Genomic DNA, 26,262 nt, shown 5'->3' on the forward strand with positions numbered 1-26,262 from the left:
ATCGTCGGCCTAGAATCGTAACATTTTGCAAGAAGAAAGGATTCATAGTACGAGTAACGGGAAAAAAACGGAAATTGTTAATTTATGTCACACGAAAAAAGTCATTTGTTATCCGACTGTCTTTGTCCGTCCGTCTGTTAAGATCTCTCTTTCTCAGGAACGCGTAGACGTGTCAAGGTGAAATTTATATCACATACAAAACAAACTCATTCTTTAAAACCTATAAGGTTCATTTACTGATGAAAGCTTTCTTGGTCTGTGATAGTCTACTTCCGATAGCTTTCTTACTCCGACCTCTTTGACGGCACAGTTACCAGTGAGGTGTTCCTTCAGAAGCTTCAGACATCCATTTTACCTGCCATCCGAGACTTGTATGGAGACGGAAGAGTTTACTTTCAACAAGATGGTGACCCAGTCCACTACCAAAATGGTGTTAGGGCGTATCTCGACGAAAATCTACCAGGAAGTTGGGTAGGCCGTAGAGGTGCTGTGGAGTATCCACCACGTTCCCCAGACCTAACTCCTCTGGACTTTTTCCTGTGAGGAACACTAAAGGACGTCGTTTATAGACAAAAGCCACGCACATAGGATGAACTTCGAGAATCCATCGTACATTCGTGTGCAAATATCCAACTGAACAAGTTGCAGTCAGTAGTTCGTGCTGCAGTTCGGCGGCATCGTTTGTGTGTGGATGTTAATGGTGACCATTTCGAACACCTACAGTGATATCTTTAAGTTGGACTTTTAGCTACACTTTCACCAAAAATGAGACAACTCTGCCAATTAGTTTGCAAGTTATGGACTTTTAAACAGTGTATACATTTTTTGGACCCCTCTGTATATAAAAGGCAACGTCCAGACTGACTGCCTCATCATCGCCCAGCCCAAACCACTAAGGACAGAAACATGAAATCTGTAGGTGTTGATCTCATAGAGTAGGCGTCGTTCAAGAAGGGATCTTTCGAAATTCCACCCCTAAGGAGTAAAAGAGGATTCGTCGCCACGAAGACAATTTTGAAGCTAGACCAACAAAAATTGGTATCTGGTTTCTCAGTCAGAGATAAAAAAATACGTGATTCAGTATTTTCGGAAATTTAATCCCTGTGGGGGTGCATTAGTGGACGAAGATTTTTTAAAGTAAATCATTATTAAAGAACTACTAAAGTATTTTAAGATACATCAACCAAAACTCGCATATGATATCTCGGTTACGCATAAAAATACGTGGTTTATTGGTTTTGGAAATTCAATCCCTTAGCTGATGAAACAGAGGATGAAACGTTTTATGAGATATTTCATTGTTAAAGCATTTTTAAAGCTAAATCTATGAAAATTGGTATTTGGCTTTTTTTTAGAAATAAAAAGGTAGGTGTTTCACTCTCTTTGGAAATTCAATTCCGAAGGGGGTCAAAATAGGGGATGAAAAGTTTTATGAAATTATTTCATTATGAAAGAACTTTCAGAGCTAAATTTATGAAAATTTTTATTTAGCTACTCTGTTAAAAATAAAAAAAAACACGCGTTTCACCTCTTTTTGGTAACTCAACTCCGAAGGGGATGAAATTTTTAAAGAAAGCATTTCATTATATTTAAAAAAATTAAGAGTAAATGTACTAAAATGGTATTTCACTTTTCAGTTAGATATAAAGAAATACGTATTAGAGGTGAAAAAAGTTTCTATGGGAATATCAGCACGACAACGCAAAAGGCTTGATTAACAAAAACCATTCGGAAACAATCATGTTTCTATGGCCTTAAGCAGTGAGAAAAATTTTGGAAGGTGTTGCAATTTACGAACATAAAAATTCGATAAAAAATATAAAAATCTGTGCAAACAACTGAGTCTACGCGAGTGAAGCAGTGGGGGCTAACCTAGTAGTGCATAAAATCAGAATGTGTCACTAGCCCATCGCTCTGTAACACAAGTTGGTCAATATACGAACATTACGTAAACGTAGAACAATAAAGACGTTTTCTCGTAACTTCTTTTATCTTTATTTTCTGCTACCATAAAACTAACGTTCTGACCATCTCCACCTCTCCCCTTGCTCATCACATCCAGGAATGTCGGTTGTCGCAAAAATGTGCGCCATTTACGATCTATGCAATTTAACCCATTATTCGGTGACTCCGCATCACTTGAAGTCGCTCTAACAGTTTCGTATTCCATTTATATTCTCTCCAGTAGATCCGGAGATGACATTCAGTTCCATTCACTACATTTCATCACTGGATAAGATAAAAGACGAATGATCACGACAATTTCGCAGTGCTTTCTTTCGTTCTTTATTCACGTATTTATTCAAGACCATTTGGTATAACGTGACGTTTGTCCACAGGGTCACGGATTTCGCCATATCCCTCGGAACGCTGTCGTCCGCTCAAGACGCCGAAGGAGCCGTCACAGTGACGTCAAACCACGCCATCGTCCACCCCGACTATTGGTCGGACGGCAGCACCACCGACAACGACGTCGCGGTGGTCCATCTTTCCGAGATGGTCATGCCAAACGGTAAGGCTCACAACTTGCGTTACAGCTGTCAACGATCAGGCACTAATTTGTTTCTTTTGAACTACTCGCACAGCGCTTGTTTTTTCGTTGGTCCAGACTCGGATAATATTTGCGGGTTGTTTTATTGATGTAATAAGCAGGCTAAGCTACTAGGGTTATTGAAAATGATGATACAGCTGCTTATAGCTTGACAGTGTTGTTAATAAAATTCTCTATTTAATCTAGACTGAACTGCATGTGACTGCTTTAGTCTTTAATAAAACTTGCATCTGACTGCGTATTTAACTGAACTGAAATTTATCTGACGGCACGAAAATATTGTTGGAAAATTAATAGTCAAAATACACATCTGACTGCATGAAAGTTTAGTGGTAAAAATAAATGAAAGTCACCAACCTGCATCTGACTGCGTCTGTGGACTTAGCTCGTGCTCTCCTTCCCGTTTAGCCGATAATAAAACATATATTCAACTCAGCCGTAGTGCAATGGCATAAAATTGTCATTCTAGATAACTTTACTCATTTTGGCCCTGTTTGTTACTTAATAAAAATTCTGTCCTGATCTGAATAATTTGCCAACTGTGCAATGGCATATAGATTATTTTACTCTGATAAATGAAATTATTAGCTTTACTCATGGGAACTTTAATGTACCTTTTGGTTCAATGCAAGCACAGGATGCGGAGAACAACATAAGGTGTGAGATGAAACTCTAATTTTATCTAAAAAATATTTATTGTTCAAACTTTTAAGGCACATGTGAAAAACTAAAAAAAACTTCTATAGCATAGATTTACGAGAAGGTTTCACAAAATGCTTATTACATCAACAATGGGATTTCTATCTAGCTTTTAGACATTATTTAACCAAAGAAAACCTATTTTATTAATTATTCTTTCTAGTTTCTCCAGGTATATGCCGAGTTTCGCTCAATATATAGCTTATTATGAGCGTAGCGCCAATTCTTACTTTGATGCTGTCACGACCCGGCTGCCTCCTGCAGGCATCTAGCTCCGACTCGAAACACGTCTGCTGTCTCTGCGTATCTCCTCACCACTACTCAAACTTTTACTGCGTGCACCTAGCTCTGTTAGCTGTCAAAGATCTTACTACTCGAAGATATACTACTCGTCCAACCTTGCGGTTGGGAACTATCGACATTTTTCACTGGCTCTATCCTGATCGAATCTCAGCACATACCTTTCAAGCCTTAAGAATACTTATTTTGTCAGGGTCTTCTAATGACTGTATGACAAACTATAATGCAGCAGACCTAAGCTGTGTCAGTGCTGTGCTCGAAAAGTAAGTCTTAAGCGGACGTGTCGGTTCAGCATCCGGTACTTCTTTTCAAGTCATGCTGTGGAAACCCGTCAGGTATTTTAGCTGGTTTTACGAGGTATAGTGTTTGTTCATTTCCTGCACACCAAAAGGGGACGAATTCGAAGATTTCTATATAGGGAAATGGCTCAAATGGCTCTAAGCGCTTTGGGACTTAACATCTGAGGTCAGTAGTCCCCTAGACTTAGAATTACTTAAACCTAACTAACCTAAGGACATCACACACATCCATACCCGAGGCAGGATTCGAACCTGCGACCGAAGCAGCCGCGTGGTTCCGGACTGAAGCGCCTAGAACCGCTCGTCCACTGCGGTCGGCTCTATATAGCAAATAGTACATGAATACCTTATTTCCCTCCCTTGAACAATATCCGATCCTCTACTTCGCTTTCAAATAAAGTAAGATACATTCATTATCCAAACTATTCGTGAATGAACAAATGAATGCAGCCGAAAATTTTATTTCCGAAGAAGTGTGAAAAAACTGTCTAACTTTGGTACTATCAGAATAGCTACATTTTACATCGATAGGTTAAATTTCCTTCGAGTGGGTAGAGAATTTCGCTTGAATTAGCTTGTTAAATGTAAAAAGTCAAGTTTCGTAATAGCTATCATCAAAGTGATTGATTAACGTTCACAGTCAGGGATACCCTTAAGACATCCAGCCACTAAATCTGTTATATGAAAAATATATACGGGTACATATAAGATAATGTAACTTTGACTGTTTGAGAGAAAATTGAACTAAATTATGCACATGTTGTCATTATGTTATTGGCTTTTTTCCAATTTTTTTGTCAAATAATTTGATCAGGACGTTGCTGGACCTTTTGGAAGACACGCTATCTCATGAGGAACATTTTCTCAAATGTTACTTTACTTCTTAGTAATTAGATAATCAAATCTGTGTACCCGTTCTTTAATATCAGTCTTAGAATTCTCCCAATTTTTTTTAAGTTTGTGATGAACAACAACATTTATTTCACAAAAATTTAAATAAATTTGACAGTAATGTACTTTGAAAAATTTTGTACCACAGCAGGTTGTGTTCTAGCACATAAAAAGTATTTAGCAAAGTTCACCTTGTTATCGGAAATACTTCAGGAGAAAGTATTCCTTATGAAATGGAAAATTAAAGTTGCGGGAACTGCAGAAAAATATTTTATTAGTATTTATGCCAGAAATTAGTATCTTAATGTCGGCTATAACATATGGCCTTTTAGGTCTTCATGTAACTCTTTTCTTCTGTCTGATCCTTCTGACGTGCCCTTTTGTCAATATCTTTCAAAAAAATGGTTCAAATGGCTCTGAGCACTATGGGACTTAACATCTGTGGTCATCAGTCCCCTAGAACTTAGAACTACTTAAACCTAACTAACCTAAGGACATGACACACATCCATGCCCGAGGCAGGATTCGAACCTGCGACCATAGCAGTCGCGCGGTTCCGGACTGCAGCGCCTCAACCGCGAAACCACCGCGACCGGCGTCAATATCTTTCACTGAGATTTCAGAACTAGCAATTCGCATATCATCAATCTTCAATACCTTTTCAGTGAAGTAACGTGCTTCGAAGCCTAGCCTCGTAAGTGTTCCGACTCTTCCAGTGTTGCCATGACTGACCACCAGACAAGCATCATATGAGGAAATTTTAACAACAGTAGACGAACGAAATGTTGCTTTTCGGCATTTCATATAAATGAGAATATTAAAGCTTTCGTTTGTGTCTTGTGTTCCACAATGTGTGCCTTTCTTTAATAAATCGTAAGTAATCGCATCACAGGCTTCTACAATCTGCAGATTTGTTCTCTGATGGAAGGAAATAACAAAATATCACAAACAAAAAAGTGGTTCAAATGGCTCTGAGCACTATGGTACTTAACTACTGTGGTCATCAGTCCCCTAGACCTTAGAACTACTTAAACCTAACTAACCTAAGGACATCACACACATCCATGCCCGAGGCAGGATTCGAACCTGCGACCGTAGCGGTCACGCGGTTCCAGACTGTAGCGCCTATAACCGCACGGCCACACCGGCCAGCTATCGCAAACAAGACAGACTCGATTCGAAAAGGGGGCGTGGCACTACGCTTTGATTGAAACCAGATGGTTTTTACATTATACATAGCACGAAATAAAATATGAAAATTGGAGACAATATTTCTAATGTACTACAGAAATAAATGCTTGCAAAAAAAATGAAAAATTCAGCGTTCTTGACCAACTTTAGACACATCCCTCCCCCCCCCCCCCCCCGTAACGAATACGGATAGCTGTGGCTGCTACAGCATCATCTCCCAATGACAACCGTAACTGAGCAGGCTGTGTTGTGGAAGTAAACAAACATTAGTGTGGAAAGAACTTCGCACTACTTCTCACACTTATCAAATTGTCAAGATTTCTTTTTTTTTCCCTTCACCATTGCAACTATGTGACACTCTTCTTACAAGCAAAAACGAAGTGTAGTTGTGTGTTTGTTTACTTGCAGACGTAATAAACGTCATTCGGCTGCCGTCTGCATCTCAGGTGAACGACACGTTCGCCGGCCTGACGGCGGTGCTCAGCGGCTGGGGAAAGCTGTCTGACGGTGAGTGGTCGACTGGCTGCACGCTTCCGTGGTAAACAGCTGCCCTTACCTTAACCGAAGCAATCTGACCTTTGACGACAGCAAATCATACGTAAACGTAGCAGCCATCTAGCAACTGTAACTACTAAAATGTGTCTTACTTTCGTCTCTCTGTTATGCAGAAAGCGACTCAGTGAGCCCCACGCTGCAGTTCACTGAACTGACCATCATCGAGAACTCCGAGTGCGAGGCTGCTTTTCCGGGCGCCATAAGCAACGACCACATCTGCACCAAGGGGGCTACCAACGAGAGTCCTTGCAATGTGAGTAAGAGTTCACGTTTACTTCTTATTTGTACAGAATTTGAAAATCTGGGAGCCATTTACCTGCTCGTTTAGGGCAGAGCGAGGTCGCTAGCTTTCGAGACAAAGAGATGAGCCTCAATCGAATCAAATCCGCACGCCGGATCAACGACGCCATCCACCTTGCACATTTGTATAGGTGCGCCAGTTTACACAGCTGCGACTAGTCTGACATTACTTGTGGTTCAAAATTTGTAACGCTTACTGATGACATAAGACTATCAACCAAGGATCCAGACACAACCTTAGCAAGTACTCTTCAGACGATAGCTGAAGACTCCTGCAAGCTATTCACAGCTAACAGTTTGTCTTAATCTCAAAAAGTCTCATATTATGCAATTTCAGACAAGCAAGAATGACCCTCTGGCACAGAAGCAGACTTTAGTGGTAATACACAAAGTGAAGCACTAAGCAATGATCCTCGAGATTCAGCCTTGACGTACACTAATCAAAAACCTCAGTTCAGCATGTTTTACCCTTAGAAGCATCTGTCATTGTGTTTTTGTAAAGACAAGAGTGTTGGCTTCTAATGAATTTTATCACTATTTGTTGTTCTATAAAATTATCTTCTCACGCAGTGCACCTAAAGCAAGTAAAGTGTTTAGTCACCAGAAACGAGCAGTAAGACTGCTGTGTACAGCTGACCACACTTCCAACAGAAACATTTTTAAGGTTCTTTCAGTTCTTATTCACTTCAAAATATACCTACTCATTAACGGTTTTTGTTCCTAACACCAACAAAAAATGTTTCAACTTAACTACGAGCTTCTATTTACTGTCATCTACACAATCATCAGACACAAAAACGATTTAATGTAGTCTCTGGGTTTTTTTGCGGTTGAGAATGGGATTATGTTCTCTAGCATAAAGCTATTCAACAAGCTCTAATTTAGTATATATAAAAAAACTGGGAATCCCAACCAATTCAAAAGAAAATCAGAGACATACCTCATTAGCTATTCTTTCTACAAATTATCTGAGTATCTAGAGTCAAGGAGTGAAACGATCTTCTAGCTATGAGGCAAGTAACAGTGTTCCTTGCATAGTTGTGACAGTAACATCTAAACAGAACTATTATTTGCAGATGTAAGTAAAAAAAATTCATATGTAACCAAGTAAATATTAAGCTATCCTCAGGAGATAAATAGTAGCTGTGTAATACAAGTGAAGAAGCAGCATCTCTTTCCAAAATAGGAACTTTCTCTAATTTTCTCTCTAATGTATTTGATGAAGCTCCACTGGCGTAAGCATGAATAGTAATAGTTCATTGATAATAAAGTTAACAGATTCTAGTTTCTATGTCTTGATTGTTTTTAGTTAACCTTCGCAATACCAAGTGCGGGGGGAGGGTATTTTATGCCCACCTATTGTAATCTATTCAATTCCGCTACATTTTAAAATTTTGAAAAAAATATTTATTGTTTAATGAGTTCTTCTACCGGATTTTTGAGTCAACTTAACCCAGTAGCAGTAGATGTCACTTTTCCCAATGACTGTCACATTCAACATTTTCAGTTTCAGGAACACATTTACACATCTACATCCCTTTAAAACTATGTTTTGAGTAAAAGTCAACAATAATTAACGAATTTTGCATTTTTATATTTTTTTATAGTGGTCGTTAAGCAACCCCTCTTCGGTAACACACATTATTGAAAGTGCTTTCATATTGCTAATAGTATGCTAAAATATATTTCAGGTTCTAGACCCTACTTACGCACCAATATCTCTTTAAAAAATATGTTGTTAATATGAGTCAACAACAACCAACGAATTTTGCTATAGAGAATGCTTTGGTATTGCTAGGATTAATGCATACCTTGACTCCTTCTACATACTTGAAGGTTTTCCTTTCAGATAGGGAATCCAGAGCACGATGAATGAATCAATCTTCTTCACTGACTATTCTGGTTGTGGTTTGCAAGTGGTTTCTCTCACAGTTTATGTGACTGCTTGTCGACTTTCCAATGCTCAGCTCAGGAATAAAACACACAAACAGTTAAAATAACAATTTTTCGTGATTTGCAGGTAAATTGCATACAGGACTCCGACCCATTGCATTAAGGTGATGAAATACCAGCCCCCGGTCTGGAGTGTAAATGTCAGAATCAGGATGAGAAATGTCTCATAAGGTTTAACTCTATAATGAATGCAGAAACTAAAGGCGACCTAGAAGAGGTTGGATATCACGTCCGCACTTGTGGAACTGCATCGAATCACGGCGAGGAACAAGTCAATCACTTCAAGCTACGGAATCTTCTCCTTTATTTAACTTGTGCCGAACTATTGATCATGTATTTAAAGTGAAACGACTGCTCTAATTTGGACTTGTAAGCAACACCGACGTCTTGTGAGATTTGTCGAAAAGCTAAAAGCGTCATGTTATATTACGAAATGCCAGAGGAAAGAAGGTTTAGCTGCTGCATTGAGGCTGGGGGGGGGGGGGGGGGAGGGGCTATTCGGAAACTAAGGAACCACCGGTCGCGAAATCGAAATCACTCTCAAAATCGGATGAAGATTTGCAGAGATGTTTTGGGCAGTGTCTCTAGTGGGAGGACATAGAAGCAATTCAGAGGCTAGATTTGTTACTGGTAGGTTTGATCATCACGCGAGTGTTACGGAAATGCTTCAGGAACTCGGGTGGGAGTCTATAGAGGAAAGTAGGCGTTCTTTTCGTGAATCGCTACTGAGGAAATTTAGAGAACCAGCATTTGAGGCTGACTGCAGTACAATTTTACTGCCGCCAACTTATATTTCGTGGAAAGACCACAAAGATAAGACAAGAGAGATTAGGGCTCGTACAGAGGCATATAGGCAGTCATTTTTCCCTCGTTCTGTTTGGGAGTGAAACAGGGAGAGAAGATGCTAGTTGTGGTACGAGGTACCCTCCGCCACGCACCGTATGGTGGATTGCAGAGTATGTATGTAGATGTAGATGTAGTATGCCTGCACATAGCGATACATCGCTGTTCTCAGTTCTGAGCGCACAGTAAGCGCGAAAAGAAACCTAGAAAACGTTGTCTCCCGCCAAGTATGGATGCCTAGCAGGAGATATCGCCTGATTTCGTGCAGCCCCACCTATAGTAACAGTCATGGAGTTTCTTCTTCACGACATTTGTTGGCCGCACACCGCAGGAGCAATGAGGATCCTCCTGCAGCGTTTTCGATGGTTAGTGTTTGATCAGCCACCATTTAGCCCGTACGAGGCTCGCTCTGATTTTCATCGCTTCACAGTGAGCTGCATTTCCAGCATAGAAAATTGTCGGAAAGCAAGAGAGGCTGCGTTCTCTGACGACGGTACTGGAAAGTTCGTACAACGCTACGACAAATATGTAAGTCGGAGCGACGACTATGTAGATCAGAAACTGGAAGATGTAGCTACCTGTTGCAAACAAAACTCTTTTGATATTCATTGTGGCTTCCATTCCGCGACAGCTCGGACTTAACTCTTCGAATAGCCCCCGTATTACTACAGTGTGCTAAGTTTTTGTCTGGTGGTTGCCACTTGCCACACGCTGACCGCGTCCCGTGCGCAGGGCGACAGCGGCGGCCCGCTGGTGGTCCAGGAGGCGGACGGCCAGTGGACGGAGGTGGGCGTCGTGTCGTTCGTGTCGGACGACGGCTGCTCGCTGGGCTTCCCGGCGGGCTACGCGCGCGTCACCACCTACCTCGACTGGATCAACGAGAATGCCATCCACGACGGCCTCCGGCAGTGAGTCAGTCTGTGGCTGAGAGGGGGCGCAGCGAGCTCTGGGCGCACTGTTTCTCATTTCTAGAACGCCGCGACGCTCCCTGTTAACCGTAGCTTAATTATGATGTGGCAATGTATACAGATGATTTAAACCAGCAACCAATAAAGACGCATATAAGTTGCATAAAGCAATCTGTTCTATGCCATTACCAACATCCACAGTATGTATTACAAACTATAACTAGACCTTCGCGTGTGAAGAAATACACAGTATTAAAATTCTACAATAATATTTATGTTTTGTTGTAAACCGACTTTCCGCTCTCTAGGCTACTGTCAAACAAATTAAGACAGTCCTCACAACAGAGCTTCTAGCTGTACAAACACCGTTATTACCAAAGATAGGTGACATGTAAATATTATAGGTCTGTACCAAAAACTCAAAATGCGAATGCTTCAGTTTCACATTAGTGCAAAACAATAAATATCATGTAATGATATACCGTATTTTTTTAGACTAGAGATGGGTCGTTCGCGAACTAACAGCTGCGAAGAAACGGTTCACCAATGAACAGAACGAGCGAGGAACGAATTCTAGGGAACAGTCTTTCATAGTTGACTTCGGTCGCGGCTTTCTACTTATAGTTCCCGGGAACGGTAAACGTGCGGTCTCGATCCCGCAACGGCGCGACGGCCGGTCTCGTTCCAGCCTCGGTCCCGTCCCCGTCTGTCTCGGTCTCGGTCTCGCTCTGCCGGACTCGTCCTTCCTCGCGTGGCCAGTCGTTGCAGTTCCACTGCCAACTGCCCATAGTTAGTTCATTATCGAGTTCTTCGTTTCGTTCGCTGCTCACGCCCATTCTAGATCTGTTTCAAACCTTTTTTTGAACTCTGAACTTCTGGTTCTTTTCGTATTCTATTCAGCATCCACGACCGCTAATTAAAACGTATTTTATAATTACGTAAATTACATAAAAACTACATGGTACGTAATACATACTTTTTTTCGGGTAACAAAACGGCATATCAGCTTACTTCACTATTTCGATAAACAGCAGAAGAAATACTTGTAAAAAGGCAAGACCTTTCTTGTTATTGCACATGCAAGGGAAGTCGGCACGGCAAACACGACTGGCCATTTTCCGTCTTTTTTTGATCCAAGGTAAAAGGGCATGTTCATTGTTATGGAAGGCAGACCGACGTACAGGCGAATGAAGCCCGCGCTCCATAATCGAGGGTCTGGTGTCAGATTTTGTAAAAAGAATGTGATAACTTCTACAACATTATTTCAGTGGTACAGGGTGGCGCCCGAAAAATCGGCCACGAGTACTTGACTGCTCATTGTCGCTCATCAATTGTCATCTATTGTTTCGAAGTTGTTGTTTGCATTAGCTTATTTGTTAGTTCCTCACTGCCTAATTATTACATGTTTATCTATTTTGCTCGTAGCGGTCAACAAATCGTGCGTAATTGGCGAGCAGTCTCTACTCAGAGCCGGTTTTTCGTGCGGCATCTTATATAGTTTCACTGCGATCAGCCACATAACGCTACAGTTGGCTAAACGAAAGGTTTTGCAGAATCACAAAAATTATAAGTGTATGAGAATTCTGTTACGAATAAAAACTCTGTACTCCAGGGAGGAGGCAAGTGCCCCCTCTTAGCGCCTTCCATCTTCAGTTACCTATGCGACTTATTTTCAATTTTTCATAAGAACCATATACCAAGCACAATTGAATGGCGAACGAGTAGAAATGAACGGTTCCCAAGAAAGAGCTATCACCAGTGAACTAGTTCCCAAGGATGAACGAGTTTGCCCATCTCTATTTCAGACTCTAGATATATGAGTATAAATCCCTAAACCCAATGTCTAACAGACATCAACGTATTGAACTACACAAGTTACACAGATATTTGTTAAAAAGTCCACTACCTAAACGAACTGAAATTGAAATATACAAAAGAAGGTATGTACCTATAAACTTTACATTATATTCTACTCGAAGATTAAAGAATATAAGTATGAAGGGGCAAACAGAGTGTCAAGTGAGTACAGGTACAGCCTACTATGTATCTGGAAGAAATCCAGAGGATGGGGAATGTAATAACCTGTGAAAAAAGAGGCGGAGGTAATAGACAATGCAATGTGAGGAGAGAGACGACCAATGTTAACTGGCTGCTGCTACTGTAGGAGTGGTAAATAAAAACAACAGTATTTCATCATTAAGAACTAAGTCGGGATGCTGCAACAGGACGGCTAAGTACGTTCTAGCACACTTTGTTTACATTTGTGACGTCACGTGATCTAGATCGTTGGCATCCCATAACATCAAAGGCCACTACCCCCTATCAATGACATCACCACTGTGACATCATGAGCAACGCCCTCATTCTCCATGACATCATCTATATGACAGATGGCAGAAGATTTAAAAACTGAAGATGGCAGTTGGCAGGAAATTTAAAAATTAAAATAACGTGAATTTAAAAATTAAATAAAATTTAGAATATTAAAAGCTGACCGATGGTGGTAAATTTAAAAATTAAGATTCAAACTATGACAGAGCAAGACAGCAGTACTCAATTACTTATCAAAACCTCCCACACTCTACCTCCCCCCCCCCTCTCTTTCTCTCTCTCTCTCTCTCTCTCTCTCTCTCTCTCTCGCTCTCTCTCTCACACACAAACAACACACACACACACACACACACACACATACTCACACTAAAATACACACACTCACACTATAACAGAAGTAGTGGAACAAGTCCACCGTCACCCCACCTTCCATTGTTGCCTTATTTATTCAATATGGCAGAACCTAGATGGCAGTGATACATGTGGCAACATCGCAATGACGTCATAGCGAGAAGTTTAAATTTTCAAGGGAAAATAGGTCAAAGGAGCTACCTCCACTAACCTGAATCCCTTCCCTCCCCATTCCCCCCCCCCCTCCCCTCCCCCATAAAATGATGGGAAGTTCAAATTTTGGTGGAAGAAAGATCACTTGGGCTACCTCCACTAACCTAAGGAAATGGGGGGAAAATAGGTCACTTGGGCTACCTCTTCGTTGGAATTGGTGGGAAAAGGGGCAGTTTTCGCTGGGCTGCTGGAAAGGATGGATGTAAGTCTTTATTTTGCATGCAGCATTTATTATTTAAAGAATTTGAGGCAGTAGCTCCATCCAGTGTGTTCACCACGAGGTCTAGAGTCCAACTGACCTAGTACAAAATACTGCCACCAGAGGGTACTGTTGTCACTTCTGTGACATAATCCAAGATGGTGGTCTGGGGGGAAGGGGGAGGGAAATGATGGGAAAAGGACTCAGCCTACGCTGGGCTGCTGGGGTGGGGAATCAGTGTACTTTTTTTTATTTAGGAACAATTTATTTAGTGATGGATTTCACGTAGTTCATTTATTACACTGATAAAAAACACTCGCCCTACCGTGCTTGGGGTCATGCTAGATAGCCTACAGACTTGCAAACTACTGGTAAATTATCGAAATAATGCTGTACACAGATATACAGAAACGCAAACAACTCGTAAATTACCGAACTAATGCATTGCACACCATACAGAGCTGCAAATTACTCTTAGATCACCGAAATAATGCATGCAAAACGCTCTGCAGACACGCTCAATGTCGAAATAATCCATTGCACGGTCTATAAACACGAAAACTACTCGAAACTTGTCAAAATAATGCATCTAAAGCGCTCTGCAGACGCGCTTGTTAATTGTAAACTGTCGAAATAATTTAGTAAATAGCCTACAAACCTGCAAACTACTCGCAAATCATCGAAATACACTCCTGGAAATTGAAATAAGAACACCGTGAATTCATTGTCCCAGGAAGGGGAAACTTTATTGACACATTCCTGGGGTCAGATACATCACATGATCACACTGACAGAACCACAGGCACATAGACACAGGCAACAGAGCATGCACAATGTCGGCACTAGTATAGCGTATATCCACCTTTCGCAGCAATGCAGGCTGCTATTCTCCCATGGAGACGATCGTAGAGATGCTGGATGTAGTCCTGTGGAACGGCTTGCCATGCCATTTCCACCTGGCGCCTCAGTTGGACCAGCGTTCGTGCTGGACGTGCAGACCGCATGAGACGACGCTTCATCCAGTCCCAAACATGCTCAATGGGGGACAGATCCGGAGATCTTGCTGGCCAGGGTAGTTGACTTACACCTTCTAGAGCACGTTGGGTGGCACGGGATACATGCGGACGTGCATTGTCCTGTTGGAACAGCATGTTCCCTTGCCGGTCTAGGAATGGTAGAACGATGGGTTCGATGACGGTTTGGATGTACCGTGCACTATTCAGTGTCCCCTCGACGATCACCAGTGGTGTACGGCCAGTGTAGGAGATCGCTCCCCACACCATGATGCCGGGTGTTGGCCCTGTGTGCCTCGGTCGTATGCAGTCCTGATTGTGGCGCTCACCTGCACGGCGCCAAACACGCATACGACCATCATTGGCACCAAGGCAGAAGCGACTCTCATCGCTGAAGACGACACGTCTCCATTCGTCCCTCCATTCACGCCTGTCGCGACACCACTGGAGGCGGGCTGCACGATGTTGGGGCGTGAGCGGAAGACGGCCTAAAGGTGTGCGGGACCGTAGCCCAGCTTCATGGAGACGGTTGCGAATGGTCCTCGCCGATACCCCAGGAGCAACAGTGTCCCTAATTTGCTGGGAAGTGGCGGTGCGGTCCCCTACGGCACTGCGTAGGATCCTACGGTCTTGGCGTGCATCCGTGCGTCGCTGCGGTCCGGTCCCAGGTCGACGGGCACGTGCACCTTCCGCCGACCACTGGCGACAACATCGATGTACTGTGGAGACCTCACGCCCCACGTGTTGAGCAATTCGGCGGTACGTCCACCCGGCCTCCCGCATGCCCACTATACGCCCTCGCTCAAAGTCCGTCAACTGCATATACGGTTCACGTCCACGCTGTCGCGGCATGCTACCAGTGTTAAAGACTGCGATGGAGCTCCGTATGCCACGGCAAACTGGCTGACACTGACGGCGGCGGTGCACAAATGCTGCGCAGCTAGCGCCATTCGACGGCCAACACCGCGGTTCCTGGTGTGTCCGCTGTGCCGTGCGTGTGATCATTGCTTGTACAGCCCTCTCGCAGTGTCCGAAGCAAGTATGGTGGGTCTGACACACCGGTGTCAATGTGTTCTTTTTTCCATATCCAGGAGTGTAATTCAGTACACTGATGTACAGACATGCAAACAACTCGTAAATTGCTCAAAAAAGAATGCATGTAAAAGGCTCTGCAAACACGCTCACAACACTTAAACAGCCGAAAATAATGCAGTGCACAAACACTCACTGCATGTAAAATACGCTTTCGAAATATCGTCAACAACAGCGTATCAGAGGTTGCAACGCACGCACGTGCCGACACCGCCGTGAGCCAACACTGGAGAGACAAATGGAGGGGCACGACCCATTGCTCTCAGGCCATTACCACATACAGCCAGTAGGTGAAACTCGCATCTATTTTCGGTAAAGAGTTAGAATTCTTCAGGTGTTATCCTCTTGTCACATGTCTATACGAATAAGAGCCAAATCACCCTCTGGACACGCATGTGTTTACCGTTGCTGGCGCGGTGCCTCTCTACCTGAGATCCAGCAAAGACCTAATTGCTGAGCGACTCACCCTCGCAGATGCTGCTAAAAGGTTCTCAATGCTATACTGACGTCACAGGTCGCGCTATAGAAATCTCTTGCAATGCTTCCCGGAATAGCACAGGGTGCATTGTTCCTAGCTAACAGAACATGTGAGATGCCTCCAGCCGAGCACGTGTTTACTGTGACTGACGTCTACCTGCAAGACCAGCGGCAAGCAAGAGATGTCTGCATAGCGGCTCACCTGCGCAGGCGCAGCTAATTTTTCCCAATGTTATACTGATGTCATATGTCTACGTAAATAAAACCCAAGTCTACCTCTCGGAAATAGGAAAGTGCTGCAGAAATAGTTAACGGTCGCTTTTGTAGCAGCTTTCGTGATGTCTCAGCTTGTCTGTATGGAAGTTCTTGTTCTAGCAGGAGCTGTTTACGAAAATAGCCCAGAATAACACCTACTGCTTTCCTCCTGACGGTCCTAATGAGGTACCCCGTCTATCGCGTGTTACCCTTCCTGGAAATCGCCACGTCCTGCTTTCAACATATGTAATGGTAAACGTTATCGCCGCTTTGTAGAGGCTCCTACATCCCAGCACAAAGGACGTCTTGCAAATGAATGGGGCATTCTGAAACCATGCGTGAAGCCGATCTCCCACCCGGTAATATATCATCGTGTACCGTGTCAATGTAGTAAACATACAATTCATATCCTACCCCATACAAAATCAACCCTTTTCCATCACGCACATAGCTATCGACCGTCAGACACTCATACGAGGTGCATTCAAGTTCTAAGGCCTCCGATTTTTTTTCTAATTAACTACTCACGCGAAATCGATGAAACTGGTGTTACTTCTCGACGTAATCGCCCTGCAGACGTACACATTTTTCACAACGCTGACGCCATGATTCCATGGCAACGGCGAAGGCTACTTTAGGAGTCTGTTTTGACCACTGGAAAATCGCTGAGGCAATAGCAGCGCGGCTGGTGAATGTGCGGCCACGGAGAGTGTCTTTCATTGTTGGAAAAAGCCAAAAGTCACTAGGAGCCAGGTCAGGTGAGTAGGGAGCATGAGGAATCACTTCAAAGTTGTTATCACGAAGAAACTGTTGCGTAACGTTAGCTCGATGTGCGGGTGCGTTGTCTTGGTGAAACAGCACACGCGCAGCCCTTCCCGGACGTTTTTGTTGCAGTGCAGGAAGGAATTTGTTCTTCAAAATATTTTCTTAGGATGCACCTGTTACCGTAGTGCCCTTTGGAACGCAATGGGTAAGGATTACGCCCTCGCTGTCCCCATCATTTTTTCAGCACTGGCGGTTACCCGAAATTTTTTTGGTGGCAGTGAATTTGTGTGCTTCCATTGAGCTGACTGGCGCTTTGTTTCTGGATTGAAAAATGGCATCCACGTCTCATCCATTGTCACAACCGACTAAAAGAAAGTTCCATTCATGCTGTCGTTGCGCGTCAACATTGCTTGACAACATGCCACACGGGCAGCCATGTGGTCGTCCGTCAGCATTCGTGGCACCCACCTAGATGACACTTTTCGCATTTTCAGGTCGTCATGCAGGATTGTGTGCACAGAACCCACAGAAATGCCAACTCTGGAGGCGATCTGTTCAACAGTCATTCGGCGATCCCCCAAAACAATTCTCTCCACTTTCTCAATCATGTCGTCAGACCGCCTTGTGCGAGCCCGAGGTTGTTTCGGTTTGTTGTCACACGATGTTCTGCCTTCATTAAACTGTCGCACCCACGAACGCACTTTCGACACATCTATAACTCCATCACCACATGTCTCCTTCAACTGTCGATGAATTTCAATTGGTTTCACACCACGCAAATTCAGAAAACGAATGATTCATGCTGTTCAAGTAAGGAAAACGTCGCCATTTTAAGTATTTAAAACAGTTCTCATTCTCGCCGCTGGCGGTAAAATTCCATCTGCCGTACGGTTCTGCCATCTCTGGGACGTATTGACAATGAACGCGTCCTCATTTTAAAACAATGCGCATGTTTCTATCTCTTTCCAGTCCGGAGAAAAAAAATCGGAGGCCTTAGAACTTGAATGCACCTCGTACATGTACCACGAAGACAGACAGCATAAGCACGTGCACCATAGGCATACTCCTTGCTGCACTAGATATTTCCTGTGAGGTCTGGCGGTCATGGACTGCAGCCGACAGTCACAAGTCATCCACTCCAGATGCATGACCAGAACGCCCTCAGCAGACCAAAGTCATTCTCAGGACCGTTGAACCAAGTCGGGGTCGGTTCCCCTCAGCACAAAGTCATCACCGTTTCTGGTCCCGACCCGCTTGCTTGCTTGCTTGTTTTCTACACCAACTTCCAAATGCTGGGATTACAAGAACACTTGTATTTTCACATCATTTGCCTCAATATTATACCATTTACGCGATACTTCTCGATATCAATCAGATAGAAATATCGCTTGCAAAGCAGTATCGCTCACACAACATAATTCCGAATATACGGACTGGAAATTATTTCTCTAGAAACCAGAACTTTAGCGAGGTGGAGCATGTTGTAAACCACTGAGTCAGTAGAAACTTATCCTATCTGCGAAGACCTATACATGAAAACTCGAAAAAATAGAGGAAACTGATATTTCCACTTGTGAATGCCGATGTCGGTAATGTAACAGATTTCAAATCATCCCTATAATTTACAAGGTCAACTAAGGTGTTTCTTATCTCTAGAGAACCAGCAAACGTGTCTTCCACCTGTCTTTCACCTGCTAGATGCGCACACCACAATCGATGTTCTCTCAACTAAATAAATATAGAAAATGCGGAGAATCAGTCAGTCGGACAATTGACATTGGTGAAAATAATGGTCCAGCGCAAACTACTGTCCGTATTGAATCTTCTCATATTTCCATGCGATCACAAAAGCTGTCCAACATGTATTAAGTATTAGACTGCTATTCAGCCGTCTAGAGGACAACATGGTTAGTCAACTACATTCCTGCATCCCAACAGGCCTCTCCATTCGAACGGCTCCAGCTGTTAGCGGGAAACGTGAATCATTCCTATCATATGCCACCGCCGCCGCCCCGCCAAACACGCATAGACAGAATCCTCCTATGAAATCTGCCACATATATATTTGATCGCTATACTTACAACTAAATGCTGCGATTGCAGTCTCAGTTGAACGACATTCGACTATGAGCAAAGTATCGGCAATACATCCTGCTGACGGTGGTGGCTCTGGCAATAGAAATATCTGTACTATTCTTATGACTTGACATACTTTCTCCTTTGCTGTCACAGTATTCCACATCAAATCCATACCTTCCTTATGACTGGACACAGTCATTTCCTTTGCACATATCGGAACACACGCACACATACTTTATAAGCCTGATGCTCATGGCGAACCTATCATGCACCCCCTACTATTAAACACAATACTTCGCTAATAGCTGATTGCTGGCGATATGAAATAATACTGAGAGAAAATCAGCAATTGGTGGACATGCCTCATAAGTTTTCTTGCGAGTGGTACCACTGTGTCTTACAGAGGCATAATCGTCTTATAAACCTCCAGATGTTAAAAAACACGATCGAAACGACCATATTACCATCACAATCGGTTTGGTTCTACAGGTGCACACAAATATCCATGTTAAAAACTATAGCGGCTTTATATATCGAGGCATGGCATTACCTCTGAATGAAGTGGTTTTTCCAGACAACTACTGCGACACTGAATATTGAAGGTGATCGCTGGAGTGCATATTATCAGGCCAACAGTGCCGTTACACGTCGTCGACGATGCAACCTCATGATAAAATCACTGAATTTACAAAGTGATTACGCTAAGGAAAGTGGAATGAAGCTGGTATTTGCAACTCCCTCACGCCGCCGCTAGATATTTCTCCAGTATTTGTAAAGCATTCTGTCTCGATGCCACATCAGAGGTTCGCCGATATATCGACTGGGTTATAAGTGATGGTTGATAGAGAAGGATCACAAACAGTAGATGATGTGCTGATTGAGGTCGTAAGAAATGTACACTAGCTTTTCAGATCTCTAGTGCTATACTTTCCGGTAGAAATGATGTCTCTGATTTGGAATCAAGTGTTTCCATTCAGCCATATATTTGCATTGTATCCGATGGAGAAATCCTTTAATGATTACAGCCACTAGTAAATCATATTTCTGGCACTCTCATATCCCAAAACGATATCTGCTACAATAAAATTTGAGATAGTCCCTATGCCTCTTGCAACTGCTGCCATTTCTGCAGCTTTGCGCATGTGATTGTTCCAGTTTAAGTTGGAACTGAGCAGAAGTCGGTGATAGCTGTATCTACTACCTTCTGCAACCCGTGTAGAAACAGAGTGACCTGAGTTAGTGCGACAGGACCATTTTTTGTCGGTGGAAACTGGAACAAGTAGTCATAGCTCCGCCAACAGTGTATGATGTGTAAGGACAGGGCCAAACGAAGCCTGTCCACTAACTTCATCCGATAGAGAACTTGATAAGATTTTTACTGCATCTCTCTCCTCCCATATATCGAAGACAAATACCATCTGCATGCCGGCATCGAGCACATGTGACAATCCTATTAAATATACAGGTATTGATCCATTGCACAGACCAGTGTAAAGTTACATCACCTGTACTGTTGGAGGATGACCGTATCCCACAAACTATACTGTAAGTTGCAAGAGATGCTCCCTCTGACCCTGTGTCATGGTTTGAAACATACTTTTTTCTGCTGTAACACACTTTGTACACTGCCATAATTTTGTTTTTTCTGCCACGACTTTGATGTCTGTGTCAGGTTCTAAACTGACATTAACAGGTTCTGATCCATTGCTTCTCACAGAAAACTAGATGTCGCACTGTGTAAATCATGTTGTTACTGCTGCTACCATAACACACAACACAAACTGGATTATAAAAAACAGTTACAAAACAGTTAAATAAAAAACAGTTACAGTTACAACATAAGGAAGCTGGAACAGTTTGGCAGCATTGTGGAGAGTTTCCAAACTGCTGTCCAAAGGTGATTGTCGACCTCTACATTTAAACTCATCTGTCACAGTGATGGAATAGATGATGGCTCTGCGTTCCATTTCGACTGATCCCTCATATCGCAGTCATGTACGCTATCACTGTTCCGGTGCTAGCCATCCCCAGAAGATGTTGCCCCTCCATTGAAACTTTTTCTCCATCTCAAACAAGCGATGTCAGTCAGTCATTATGTGGTAACCAATAGTATACCAGTGGACAGATGGGATAGAAAAGACACCGTTGATGTACTGTAAAAATAAGCATCACAGTTGATAGAGTGAACAGTTTTATTTATTTTGCAGTAATTTCAACACCAACGATGATGCGACAGCACGTTTCCCAGTTTCAGTGTCATCGCTAAACCACCCCTTCTCTACTTTTAGAGTACCATTGTGAATGTAGATAGATGACTGCATGGTACATCCATTCATTGTTAATTCTGGAACATATACATCATCAAAGTATACCAGACAGTGCTCTACATATTTCTAGCACCTCGAGCATAGTGCTTAATTTCCAATCTATCTCTATGCGGATGGGAGTCACAGAGCATTCTCACAGTCTTAGGATAGAATTAGAGACTGAATGACCCCTTGCACTATCTTTGACCTACCTGCCCTGCAGCACCGTCACCGACGTAATCTGCAGCCGACCAGAAGTAGACCGCTACATTCCACGTCTTGTGAATGAATGGAGCTTGCTGAGCCCTCCCCCACCCAAGTGCACAAGATTTCTCCAGATGCGCCCATGTCGAGGAGGTTAGCACTCATTACTGGTGTATAGTAGCAGATTTGAAAGTGTTGTGACGTAATAGCAGACAGTTATGAAAAACAAGAAACGGGTGATGTTTTTGCATGATGGAGCTCCAGACGGATGGAGTTCGAAGCACTTTACGTAAATCAACTACACTATCAATTTTAAAGCATTGTTCTAGTGTCTGGGATCAGTACCAGGAGGGTATTGGTAAGAGAGAACGTAAACACATGCACTCCTAAGGCTACACGGTTCTGCACTTAAAACAGGCTATAATGTTAGATCACTTGAGTTTCCGACCTATCGGTCATGTGGAATACAGCGCTGTTAATATTCCTGCGTACGAAATATATTTCCAGCGCATGACATACATCCATCTATCAGGTTTCTCTACGATAAACTATGGTAACAAACTGTAAAACGAAAAAAACTACTTCCTGAAAACATTGGCTCTGTGTGATACATGCACAATATAGGTTTCCAGGGATGTTGAGCGTCCGCTGTTCACATCCGATCACGGTTCAGAAATTTTACTACGCCCACATCAGTCCTATATAAAATGATCGTTAGTAACGGATAACACCTCTTACAAGGAAATAGATAAACGCATAGCAGCAGCGTCCGACTTGTGAAATTAAAAGTCATGCCGCAACTAGCTTTGTAAACAGCACATCTTTCAAGCAAATGTATACACAGGGATTGCAGTATCTCACAAACACCTATCGCTAACTTAGAATCATCTTAGTTATGAAACTGAAGTTTCGATTTTACGCCCAAGATGCGACAGGGGGGTGGAGTACATCGATTAAATCTTCGTTCATTTACAGGAATGTGTCGAAACAGGGTGGTCACGTTTCATCACACATGAGATGGAAGTCCTCTGATGACCGAGAGGTTTGCCGTTAACGATCGCAAGTAGACAGCGCTCTAAATCACATGCAGAACACGTGGTTGTATATAAGTCGAATGCAGGCTATGTCACGCGACTGATGGATCCTGACAGAACAGCAGAAAAAATCGTCAAATGACCTGCAGCAACATCTCCTTCTCCAGAATGCATCATCAGTCTGCCATTAAATCATACCTCCTTACAGCTCCATCTCAATCGATCACCCCGTCCACTCTCTGTTATACTTTAACGCAGATGCATGTAAAAATGGTTCAAATGGCTCTGAGCGCTATGGGACTTAACATCTGAGGTCATCAGTTCCCTAGAACTTAGAACTACTTAAACCTAACTAACCTAAGGACATCGCACACACCCATGCCCGAGGCAGGATTAGAACCTGCGACCGTAGAGGTCGCGCGGTTACAAACTGAAGCACCTAGAACCTCTCGGCCACACCGGCCGGCGCAGATGCATGTAAGTTTAGAAGGAGATGGTTTTCTGTCTTCCTGAAAAGCGTCAAATACAGTAGTCAACTCAGGTGTATCATTTTTATCTCAATAGACATACAGTAGAATGCTGCCTCAACGGAAAAAAGTGACTGTTTCCCTGGTTCCCTTCGCTTTCATGTTGACGTTTTCTCAGTTTCCTCTTTCTGTCGCATGGTTGTTAATTACAAGTGCGTGTGTGTTATTATTTCAAGGTGCTTACTAACACTCTATTTTGATAAACATATCTTGGGAGTGGAACGTAAATGCACGATCGGATTTACCAGAACTGGTTTTGGTTCATCACCTATAGGCTCGAGACGATCGCACACTGTTGCAAAACAGTTACTATTTTATTTTAATTACAAGTTTCAAAGTTCTTTGCAAATGTGTTAAGCGCTGTGTTAAGAAATGGATGTAGCTATAGTTCATATGAGCTATGCGGCGCAAGGAATAGGTTTAAAATTCAGTACTATATTGATTATGACATAAGACTGGTGCAATGTTGCAGGTAGCTACATTCACAGAAAAAACACTCAAAGTGCCTCTCACAATTCGCGACTAATTGATCAATCTCTTAATACCACAATGTGTATCAACACACTTCTCTACGAAAACTGGTAGGAAAACTGTAGGTCGCAATATGCACTGGACTCGCGGAAACGATCCAAGTCCTAACAGTTGCACTAAGCGGCCACTTGCTGCCCAGAAATCAAATCACACGAAACGTTACGAACTCGTGCCCTGGAGACACAGGTCTTCACCCGATTCGACAGCCTCGTCCAGTCTCGACACCCAAGACCAGCTTACTGTGAATTTTCCCGGCTACTTCTGTTAACTTGCTATCTATTGGCTTTCGCTATCGTCTTTTCCCTACCACTCCGCCCTAGTAACGTACATTACATTACAATTTAATATAGTTTTTTCGATCAATCAACCATCGTTAAACAAAAGAGTTTAATAATAAATCGTGCTCAAACATGTGTCAGAATGATAACAAACACAGCGTCTTTGAAAAATAGCTTCTGGTAAAACATTAAGTTAACATGAATATTCTGTTGCTAACCTAATCTGCACATTCTTAGCATTAAGCAAGGATAATGAAGCTTAGGAATAACGTGATCTAGTTTTGAATGTTGTGGTGTATATGTTTGTTAGTATAATTTGGTGCAATTTCCAACTGAGCCGCTCGACGCGAGAGCTTGACCTGTAAGTCAGTGAAGATGCGTCGGTACCTGCTGGCTAAGCCTCATGGGACGAACCATCTTACCTGCCAGTGTACAGCTCCAGCCGTTATCAGTATTGACCACTCTAAAAGGCATACACAAACGTCTTCGGTATAATACCACTCCTTTTAGCTTTTCGAACTGGAAGTACCACAGTCCCCTTTACACACAGAGACATCCTGTCCGGCTGTATTTCCAAAGGAACTGCCACCAAAGTTATCTAAGCTGCGCTGAAAACTCACTGCTTAAAATTCATTCTCTTAAATGCTTTATATACGGTGTTCCCCTCCAGGACCCTGTAACACATAGAAACCCACAGTAAGGAATTTTCTGGTGATCGTTTGTGTGGCTTGGAACGTTTAAGTTACTCAGAACCTCGTTCTACACACTGTAATTGGAGATCATCTCATAGTAAAAGACAGGTATCCACAATGAAATCTCTCAAAGGCTTAATGTATTCACACCCTCTATACGTCCACCATCTGGCATAGGGAAGGATCAGACCCGAAATACGAGTCCGGTCATGCTGATTTAGATTTTCCGTCGTTTTCTTAAATTGCATAAAAGGCGATATGATTCCTGTAAAGAGGTCATATCTGATTGCTTTCCCTATCTTCCAGCAACTGAGTTGCAGCTCACACTCTAGTGTTGTGACTTTTTTTTTTCTTCCTAAACTCTAACTACACATTAGAGCAGGCAAAAACAAGTTACTTTTTTCCGAAAGGAGGATATTATTTTCAGTGCAGTTGTGCATACGGGTATTACGACATGTGTTTAAACAAATGGACGTACCTTTCTTTTGTATACACATGTGCATTAGACCTCTCTTTTAAACCAAGTTATGCATATTCCAAGAGGATTTATTTTCACCCTCGTCCCTCCTTCTACCATCTGTATGTTCTGTAACGGAGCAGGTGTAGGAAGTGCAACATTATGACCCTAAGTATATTGTAACTGAGCCTGTCGTTTATCGCGATCACTCAATTAAAGTACCCCAAAGTACAAAGATGTTGACACTCTTAATATATTTCTGCTATCCCGAAGAAAATGTAACCATTTCATCACAATAGCAACCGAACCAGTCGGTCCCGTCCATGCCTGTCGGTTACAAGAGTAATTTTAACTTTATTTTGACGCTATATTCCCTTAAGTTTATACAAAGTGTTTCTAAATGTTGCCAAAAATGTCTTGAGATATTGTAGAGAATGTCTTGGGAACTAACTGAGAACAAGAACTCACATCTGTAATTCTCATCCGTTGTCCCAATTGAGCTTGTGGAGCTCGAGGATCAACGACTACAGCGTCGCTACATGGCCTGAAGTTATCGCCGTCGTACATTGCAGCCATCAATAGAGATCCATAAGTAACAACATAGGCTTTAAAAAATGGTCTGTTTTCTGTAATGGAAAGGAAAGTAGACGTAAGTGCAAACGTAAATGAAATGAGCCAAAATACAAAAAAAGTTAAAATATGTGCAGCAAATGCCATAAAGAAACTGACAAGACAACAGGAGTTGTACGAAATGACAGAATTTGGCATTGAAACACCCCAGACACCACTCACTTCAATATGCATCGCCTAGTACTGTTTTACATAGGTCAGTGACTGAGCAACTAACGTGTTCACGCGGTAGTATCTACTGAGTTATTTATAAAAACGATTCAGTCAGCCGAACTCAGGAAAGAGAAAAGTGGTCGAACAGAATCACCCCAGCTTACTGATCAATGTATACCTCTGCCG

General features: G+C 42.7%; 1 protein-coding gene across 1 annotated transcript in view; it reads left to right on the top strand.

Annotated features, from left to right (window-relative positions):
* The window catches only part of LOC126155803 (brachyurin-like), a 39,940-nt gene extending 29,283 nt beyond the window's left edge, over positions 1-10,657 (top strand). The window contains exons 4-7 of the mRNA XM_049916253.1: positions 2,340-2,512; positions 6,340-6,438; positions 6,600-6,739; positions 10,315-10,657. Of these exons, the coding sequence (XP_049772210.1) occupies positions 2,340-2,512; positions 6,340-6,438; positions 6,600-6,739; positions 10,315-10,494 (592 nt within the window). The 3' untranslated portion in view covers positions 10,495-10,657. The remainder of the gene's footprint in view (positions 1-2,339; positions 2,513-6,339; positions 6,439-6,599; positions 6,740-10,314) is intronic.
* The last annotated feature ends 15,605 nt before the right edge of the window (positions 10,658-26,262 follow it).

This window comes from Schistocerca cancellata, chromosome 2 (assembly GCF_023864275.1).
Source record: "Schistocerca cancellata isolate TAMUIC-IGC-003103 chromosome 2, iqSchCanc2.1, whole genome shotgun sequence".
Taxonomy (NCBI): domain Eukaryota; kingdom Metazoa; phylum Arthropoda; class Insecta; order Orthoptera; family Acrididae; genus Schistocerca; species Schistocerca cancellata.